The sequence below is a fragment of the Mastomys coucha genome, unplaced genomic scaffold (assembly GCF_008632895.1).
Source record: "Mastomys coucha isolate ucsf_1 unplaced genomic scaffold, UCSF_Mcou_1 pScaffold3, whole genome shotgun sequence".
NCBI classification, from domain to species: domain Eukaryota; kingdom Metazoa; phylum Chordata; class Mammalia; order Rodentia; family Muridae; genus Mastomys; species Mastomys coucha.
The window spans coordinates 19,169,250-19,178,949 of NW_022196909.1; the positions used below are offsets into that span (position 1 = coordinate 19,169,250).

Here is a 9,700-nt window from a genome sequence, read left to right on the forward strand (position 1 = left end):
CTCAGAAATCCGCCTGCCTCTGCCTCCCAAGTGCTGGGATTAAAGGCATGTGCCACCACCACCCGGCTGTTTTGTTTTGTTTTGTTTTTTTAAACAAGAATGGCGTTTTTTTTTAAAAGATGTATTTATTTTATTTATATGGGAACACTGTAGCTGTCTTCAGACACAGCAGAAGAGGGTACTAAGTCCCATTACAGATGGCTGTGAGTCACCATGTGGTTGCTGTGAACTGAACTCAAGACCTTCAGCAGAGCAGTCAGTGCTCTTAACCGTAGAGCCCTCTCTCCAGCCCCCTACATACTTGTTTTTCAGTTAACATTCCTATGTTCAGTGAAAAGTCACCTTGTAATTACTGTGGGACCTGAGAATTCCAGGAAGACAAAGCTGAACCTCACTCAAGAATTAAATAAAAAAACAAATGTAAAGCTACAAATGTTTCAGCAGATAAAAACGAAAATGTGTTCCAATCAAGAACATACTATCTAAAAAGGAGGATTACTATCTGGTCATACATTTCTCCTTATACTTCAAGAACTGTTCAAACGAAATGTAACATTCACATACTACTACAGTCCATGAAAAGAGTATATTCTTTTATTGATTTTTTTTTGTTCATACATCTTATTTCAACTTTCAATAATAAAATTCAATAAATTTGATTCCTTAATCATAAAAACTTGCTATACACATTATTTACAAGTTGCCAAAATCTCTAAGCATAACAAACATCACAAGGACTTCACTGACTTTAAGCATGGGGCCACCACATAGAAGGGAGTAACTAATTAACATACATTCAAATGGAAAATTAGAGATATGCACAGTGTATTTGGCACTGTTCACTAACATTGGAACATCTTATTGTCAGAAAACAGGTCTTCTTAAGCCTTAGTCACGACATACCAGAATTTGCTATTCACATTATAATCAGCATTTCAACTTCAAACAATAACTGTTCAGGTTTAGGGAGCAATCTACAATCAACCTTTAGAATGAAGTCAATCCCTCCATTTCTTCATATGCCCCATGCCATCTGTTGAGTAGGTATGACTTGGTGTCTTTGCCATTGTGGAGCATGTCAAGGAGAAGCAATTTAAAGGAAACACCCTTTGAGACACATGAACACGAAAGTTTTTGGGAGCACAAAGGGTTCTGATGATATCCAACTTGGGATGATCTTGGCAGGAACTGAAGAATGATCAGTGCTTTTTGAAGTGTAGAGATTGCATTAGCAGGTGACCTCATGTGAAAAGATCCTGAAGGCCTATATTTAAATTCAAAACACTTGACTTGCTTAAGCAATTTTTTCCTAAGGCCACAAGCAGTCTTAGATCATAGGCTATGGATTTTTGTTGTGTGGAAAGAAGGAAGTATAAAAACTCAACTCTAGGATTTTGGCTCTATTCCAAAGGGTAATTTGATAAACTTCATTATAACAAAGCTTGAGTCCTCTTCTTTCAATTGAGTCCAGTAAATTTAATTCATTAAAGCTGTGCATTCCCCAAGTCTATAAAGGACATTTATATCTATCACGTTTAGAGAAGGCCTTAAATTGCCTTAAATTATACACCACTCTGCCCCTCCCTCATCCCCAGAGGGAATAAAACCAGAGGAACACAGATCATACACAGCACAGGGTGGGGAGTTCTCTAACAACCTTTAGATACAGTGGAGCTTTACACAGAATTTTGGCAATAAATTAAGTCTTTAAAATTTTGTACAAAAAAAAACCCCTGAAGTGCAAAGTAATGTCACTGGACCAAAATTCATTTTAATCATTTTATTTCAAGTATATTTAAAAATCATAAATGGGGTTTGTAATCCAAAGCTGAAACACATCTTCAGAGTCTGACAAGCAATTCCAAACCATACGTTCCAAACCCATCTCCTTTGCTATCTTTTTCCAAATTTCTGAGGCCTAGGATTTAAACTGCTCTATTCTAAATGTACATGGCTCTTGTACACGTGCTGATAAAAGTTTTCTGAAAACTGTCCATCAAGTATAAAGAATGGTTTCCATCCAAAGATTAGCAGTGTGAGAAAAAAACATTAACCATTTATCAAGAGTTCAATTCTGTCAGAAAAAGTGCCATTCTCTAGAGCACAGAAGACCAAGTTCAATTACGCTTCCAGACTTGGGTAACAGAGGTCTCCATCTGCTTAATCATCATGGTGCTGTCACTGAGATGTGCTGGGAGAAGAAAATCCCAGATGCCACCGAGAGGAGCAGGTTACTTCTGAGGACAAGCGCTGCCTTGGTAACTTCTCTCAAATGTTTATTTTTATATAAAAAGCTAATGGAAACATTTTGTAAATGCTTTGGGTACTAGCCAGCATCTTCGCAAACAGAAGGAAATCAAAACTGTCCTTTAAGAGGTTTCCTATGTTTAAGATAATTGTTTATCACTTGGTTGGTTTCTGAGTGCCTAATTCAATATTTAAACATTTTATATTCTATAGAAGATAGAATCAAATACTGTAAGATTTTTTTTTTCAAACGATCTCTATAGCCCAGAACAGACACCAGACTAACCCTCTCAAGTCACACTGTTTGAAATGATGAAATGAAATGGACGGAAAGCCGAGGACACGCCCTTGCTCAGCAGGTAAGCAAACGTGAACCTCTGAGTGTCACTCAAAATGAGAAGACTTCCCCTCAGTAAGTCAATATATTATTCTTAAAAATTAAAGTTTGGTCACTAAAAAAGACTGAACAAAAATTATCCCCACTCACCACAGGCAACTAAATCAGTCCTACTCACGCCCTCTACTCCCCAGACAAACAGGGAAGTAGCAGGAACTGAAGCCTCTACGCCTGAAATCTCAGTTCCTAAGACACACATTGCGGCTACTTGCTTGAACTCCACTCTATGTACTCCACTCTCCAATGTGCCCCCATTTATAAATTTATTTTCATACATACATGCGCGCGTGCGCGCGCACACACACACACACACACACACTCTCACACAGATGAACACACACGCACACACGCTCTCAAGTAAGACACTTGTTTGTGTTTGTTGATAAATTATGAGGAATATGAACTAGGTGTGTACAGGGTTTTATAGGTATTTTGTAAACATCAGTGTCCCTTGGGTCCTTTTCTCCGAAAGCCTGAAGTCACACTGTGCAGCAGGGACTGTCACTTTCCCAGACGCTGTTCACAAGCTGCATACTGCCGTAAGGCGGAGAAGAAGTCCTCGTAGCTGATGTTTAGGTGAGAAGGCAAAGAGCTGAGGAGAGAACACAGGGGAAGATTACACAGCACACTGTAATGTGGAGGCGGACGGGTCCACAGGGAAGTCCAGGGCAGAGAAAAGTAAACTGTACGCAGAACAATGCGATGCAAGACAGCTCAAGCAAAAACAATCTGCCCTTCTTTTTACAAGAGAAAATTCATATACAGTGAGTTAGATTCACGATGTATTAACACAAAAGCCTATGTTAAAGTTAGAAATCTGTGTATTAACAATGTACCCAAATTCACTGTATGAACTCTGCACGTTCATGGTAAAACCAGGTACTTCCTAAGAGCTCATGGCCAGAGCTGTGTGCAACTCCCACACAGTGTCACAGTGGGCAACCAATAAGTGACTGTAACCCACCCCCACCAACTGCTGCAGGAACATTTATCCTGTGAAGACAAGCAAAGGAAAGGCAGTATGAACACAGATGAGAGGGTTCTAGGTACTTTAAATACATGAAATAATTTTCAAAAATCAGTATAAAAAGCACTCTATTTTGTACAGCTTCAGAATGAGAGCTGGAAACTCAAAATTATAAGAGCCAAACACATGGTCAGATTACAAAAGCCACATTCAGAGCTGCAGTCACATTACACACACTTAACACTTTTACTTGCACACACACATACACACACACACACACACACACAAACATTCCTACTATTAATAAAAAGTCCTGCCTGACCCCTGACCCCTGACCCTATGATTCTCTTCTGCCGCAGCTCTTTACTAGCTCCTCCATCTGTCAAGAATCTTGAAAGTGGCCAACTTTCCCTCTAATCTCTCAACATCAAATGACAATAACAATGTCTGCTGTCAACCCTGTCTTACTATCTCTATTCAAATGATATTTGATGGCATTGTTCCTTAAATCTGCTTCATACCCCCCTTAACCCTCCAGCATCCCTATGTCTTCCACATTTTAGTAAGTGCCCTATCTACAGTGTGTGTCTACTGTGTGCCACTGCCCTCGGTGGCTGACGCTGCTGAAGGCTTCGTAGCTTCTGACGCTCAGATGATCTAACATCATGGTCTTAGTCTTCTGAGCAGCATACAAATACAGACAAACCTCCACCAAATAAGAGCACTTGGAGAAATGTACAGACACAGGGACAGTGGGTAACCTGTTGTGTAATAGCTGTCTGTCACCTGCGCTATTCAAATCCTCAACTCTTAATTTAAAAAGCCTGTTTAAAAAATAACAGTAGCCAGGTGTGGTGACATATGCCTTTAATTCTAGTACTTGGGAGGCAGACAGATCTCTTGTCGAGTTCAAGGCCACCTGGTCTACATAAAAAGTGTCAAGACTAGAGAGATCCTGTCTCAGTAATAACAACAACAACAACAATAACAGCAACAACAACAATAATAACAACAACAACAACAACAATAACAACAACAACAACAACAATAGTGGTGATGGTAGTAATAGCAGCAGCAGCAGCAGTAGTAGTAGTAGTAGTAATAAAAACAGATTAGTTCAACTTTCCCAAGCTACGTTACTGAGCTGCATAGCTGAGACTAAAGACCTAAGTCTTTTCTCCACTGTCCAGCTAATTTCTTGGCACTGAGCTGAGATGTTTCTGAAAAGACTTGGCAAACCTTGAGGCAAACAGACACAGGCCTCTCAGAAAGACAAGCAGGCCTGGAGAGCCGAGCCGCACACACTCACTCGGGTCTGCAGGCCTGGAGAGCCGAGCCGCACACACTTGGGTCTGCTTCCCCTTTGCTCCCTGTGCCGTGGTGGCGGCGGCTGGACAGTTGCCCACACTCTCCTGTGTGTTCTCGAGCCTCTTCATTTCACACTGTCTTTTCTTCTACTCTGAAACCTGCAGTTCTTAAAGGATGCTTTGCAGAGACCCTCTGTTCTGACCAAGTCGACCACTTGTAGGGCTCTGGCGGTCCTTTTCTTCTTTACCCTTCTTATCCCATCACCAATTCTATGCATGTGTGTATCCTAAGTGTTTCCATTAAAAAGTGTACAGCCTTGAGATCATCTGTATCTCCCCTTTCTAAGTGAGGGTTCCCTTTACTCTCAGATTTCCTCGCAGAACAACAATTCTTCCAGTCAATTCAGCTTAAAACCTTGGGAGTCATTTCCCTTCCTCTCCTAAGTTTTACTATAATTAATAAAGTGCTATGGTTTAGTCACATTTAGGAAATAATTCTCACAGGACAAATGATTTCTAGTATTTTTCCACTCATAATGTAAAAAGGTGAAGAATGTATTTAAGCCTACTAAATTTTTCTTTTATTCTAGCTAGCCATGGTAGCACACACCTTTAATCCCAGCAATCAAGGCAGAGACGGGCAGATCTCTTTTGAGTTTGAGAACAGTCAGTGCTACATAGAGAAACCCTGTCTTAGAGGGGGTGGGGGGAAACTCTCTCTCTTTTATTCTAAAACAAGGGTCAGCAAATAATAGTCTGTCTTTATTTGCTTATTTGTTTTGTTTATTAGACAAAGTTTCAGGCTTGTCCAGAACTCAGTTATGTAGGTCAGGGTAGCTTTGATGTGTTCCTCCTGTCTCAGCCTCCTGAGTATAGGAATTATAGGTATGGTCAACTTAACAGTACATTTGTATAAGGAACAGTCGTATTTGTTCATGAGCAGTCTGTGACTTAGCTGCACTTTCTGAGGCAAGCAAATTTAATGGTTAAGCAGAAGATACATGACCTGAAAAGTCTAAGATACTCTACTTCTGGTTATCTTAGAAGTCTACAAACCCTGCTCTACATGAGTAATCACATTCCCTTGTGCCCATCCCAAATCGCAGGTAGAGCCCCTTAACTGTCTTCTCACTTTGCTTTCTCCGATCCAGCTCTAGCCATAATGGCCAAATAAACCTTCCAAAATCACCATTCCAGTCCTACCTATGCTTCAAGCTATTTCCACTCCCAGTCTACTCCTTACTGGCCTATGAAAACCACCTTCATTCCTTTCACACTACTGCTCTAACAGAAGTAGTTCCCCACATCCCTGCACACCAGTCTTTCTGTTGCTTCTCTTCCCACTCACTATGCTTCCCGCTGTCACTATGATACAAAGTTTCTCATGCCTGGGTATATCCCTACTTTTCTGTGGAACAACAACTCCAGCACTCGGACAGTATTCACTCATGATTCCCTAAGATCACTAATGTCAATGCCAAACATCTGTGCAATTACATACTTTACTGTCTGATTCATCTACAGGCCTTTATTTAGACACTCACACTTAAGCACCTGAGTCAAAGCGGAGGTATTAGCATTAAATGTACTACAGTGCTGAGATCAGAGAACAAAGCCAACATACTTTCGGTTACTTACATGATCTCAGTCAATCTGATTTGCCAGGGAAGAAAGCCTAATGTGCTGTCCACAGGACCAAACTTCAACACTAAGTCCGGATCAGGGAGACCATGTGAACCTTGGGAAGAAAGACACACATAAAATTACCATGCACCATTTAACATAAACATTCAAAGGCTTCTTAGGTTTCCTTGCCTGTTCTCTTCAGAAGCCTCATCTGAGTATCTCCAGCCCCACCCCCTCCAATCGAATACTGTGTTTACTCTAGAACTACCTTCACTCCAAATGTGCAAACCCTCCAGAGTGCGTCCACCTACCCTGACTACCTTATGAAGTAATTCAGTTCCCACCCTCCCAAGCCCCCTTTGTCTTAGCACCTTGGGAAAAACATTGCTATGGGGACATAATTGCTTACATTGGCCCCAGAACTAAGTCAAAAGGAAAAGTTTATCAAGAATTAGCCATCTCTGGGCTAGTCAGATGGCTCAGTGATTAAGAGCCCATAATGTTCTTTGAGAGAACCAGACTTCAGTTCCCAGCATCCACAACTGCAGCTCTAGGGGATCTGACACCCTTTTCTGGATTCCCAGGGTACCTACATTCTTATGCTTAAAAGCTTTAATAAATAATAAAATAAATACATAAATCTTAAAAAAAAAAAAAAAAAAGAGCAAGCAAGAACTCAGGAGGCAGAGGCAAGTAAATCCGTGAATTTGAGACCAGCATGCTCTGAATAGTGAGACACTATCTCAAACACACGAACACAAACGAAAAAGCACAACGAAGAAAAAAACAAGAAAATATCTACCTCCTTTCATTCGATGCCCATATCTTAGCTAAAAAACCTAAAAGACCAATTCCCAGCTACATCTTATAAATTGTCATCAGTGTTCCATTGATCTAAAACAGCCTTAAGAGAAATGAGAGGGGCTGGAGAGATGGCTCAGAGGGTAAGAGCACTGGCTGCTCTCCCAGAGGTCCCGAGTTCAATTCCCAGCAACCACATGGTGGCTCAAAAAAAAAAATCTGCAATGGAATCTGATGCCCTCTTCTGGTGTGTCTAAAGACAGCTACAGTGTGCTAATAAATAAAATAAAAAATATTTTAAAAAAAAAAAAAAAGAGAGAGAAATGAGAGGCTGGAAAACAGTGATATAAAAAAAAAAACACCTGAAATCTTGTGTCTTTTACTTTTACAAAAGTTAAGTCAAAATGGACCTAAAACTTGTAAAAGGAGAAAATACAAGAAGAAAGAATTGAGACTTTGGGTTAGGCAAAGAGCTCTTACATACAAAACCAAATGTATATATAGTATCCACACAATAAAAAACTGAGCTCATAAAAATTAAACACATTAAAGAAATCACCTTTAATAATGAGAAAGTAAGCCAAGAAGGTATTTGCAAACTCTGTATCTTATCACTAGTTTTTGACAAGTGCATGCAGACTATCAGAAGGTATCCTAAAAGTCCACACTAAGAGTAACGGAGCTTGCTGCCTAACAGGCTCGGATTGATACGGGGATGCATATGGTGGGAAAAAAAGAAATAACTGCTACAAGTTGTGTCCTCTCGTCTCTGTGTATGTGCAACATACACACTATAAATTAGCATATAATAAAAACAGACAAACTATTTAAGCACATAGATCTTTACCAAATAGACTAGAGGTGGCAAGTGAGCACATAAGAGATATTCAACCTATGAGAAAAATTAGTTAAACACTATCACATGCTTCAGCAAGAATGAGGAGACACACCTACCCTGCTGACAAGGCTATGAAACTGATGAAACACTCATTCACCACATGATACAACAATTCCTTCATTAGGTATCTACCTTAGAGAAAAGAAAACATACCCACACAAAGACATGCATGCAGGTGGTCACAGCAATATTAATTATCAAAAACTACCAATAAAAGGTCTATCAACTGGTGGGTGGGTAAAATGATCTATATCCACAGAACAGAATACACTCAATGAAAGAATCTAGAGTAATGAACTACTAAGAAGTATTATGCTTGTTGGGTATTGTATCACATGCCTTTGATCCAACACTCAGGAGGGAAAGGCAGGTGGATCTCTATGAGTTTGAGGTCAACCTGTTCTAAACATTGAGTTTCAGACCAGTCCTGGTATTGCAGTGAGACTCTCTTTAAGAAGAAAACAAAATAAAATTATGCTGACTACATATATGCTCAAAATTAGGTAGGGTATGAAAATCTATACACTACATACAATTTCTAATAAATACAAAATTTAGTCAAAAAGCAAACCAATGGTTGTCTTCTGGGGGGGGGGGAGATTGCAAGATCAAGAGAATTGGGGCATCTGTTGTAAAAATGTGTTTCCTAGTAATCTGAGAAGCTACACCCATAAAATGTTACCAATATAACTGCTTAAACATGAGCCAACAGGGGCAACAGCAAAAGTCATGCTAAAGTGCACAGGATGAAAGCCAATGGGGCGTCAACCCTACACAAAGAACTACAGGCAACCAAGAATGCTAAGAGGAGAAAGAGCATGCCAACTGGCTATCCAACACCAAATGGTCAGTCCCAAAAACACACACACAGGCAACAATATACAGACTGAGCAGATTATATTTGGGGGAAGAAGAAAGGTGGGGGGAGAGAAAGAGAGAGAGAGAGAGACAGAGAGAGAGAGAGAGAGAAACAGAGAGAGAGACAGAGAGAGAGAGAGAGAGAGAGAGAGAAAGAGAGAGAGAGAGAGAATTTAAAAGAAAAGGTAGAGGGGTAATATGAGAGGATTTGGAGAAAAGACAGGGAGAATACTAATCTCAAAAACATAAAAGAAAGCCGGGTGGTGGCAGCACACGCCTCTTAACCCCAGCACTAGGGAGACAGAGGAAGGTGGATCTCAGAGTCTGAGACCAGCCTGGTTGGTGTACAGAGGGAGTTCCAGGACAGCCAGGGCTAAGCAGAGAAACCCTATCTAGAAAGTATCTATCTATCTATCTATCTATCTATCTATCTATCTATCTATCTATCTATCTATCTATCTATCTATCTTATTTATCTATCTACCTACCTACCTACCTATCTACCAATCTGTTTATGTGTATATATGTATAATGAGACATATATAATATGTATAATAAAATAATTTCTAAAAATCTGTATATATTTTCATTATAAATTA

General features: G+C 39.9%; 1 protein-coding gene across 1 annotated transcript in view; it reads right to left on the reverse strand.

Annotated features, from left to right (window-relative positions):
- Nucleotides 1–572: 572 nt before the first annotated feature.
- Nucleotides 573–9,700, reverse strand: part of Nus1 (NUS1 dehydrodolichyl diphosphate synthase subunit) — a 33,327-nt gene continuing 24,199 nt past the window's right edge. The window contains exons 4-5 of the mRNA XM_031348538.1: nt 6,557–6,679; nt 573–3,236 (exon numbers count right to left, since the gene is read on the reverse strand). Of these exons, the coding sequence (XP_031204398.1) occupies nt 3,146–3,236; nt 6,557–6,679 (214 nt within the window). The 3' untranslated portion in view covers nt 573–3,145. The remainder of the gene's footprint in view (nt 3,237–6,556; nt 6,680–9,700) is intronic.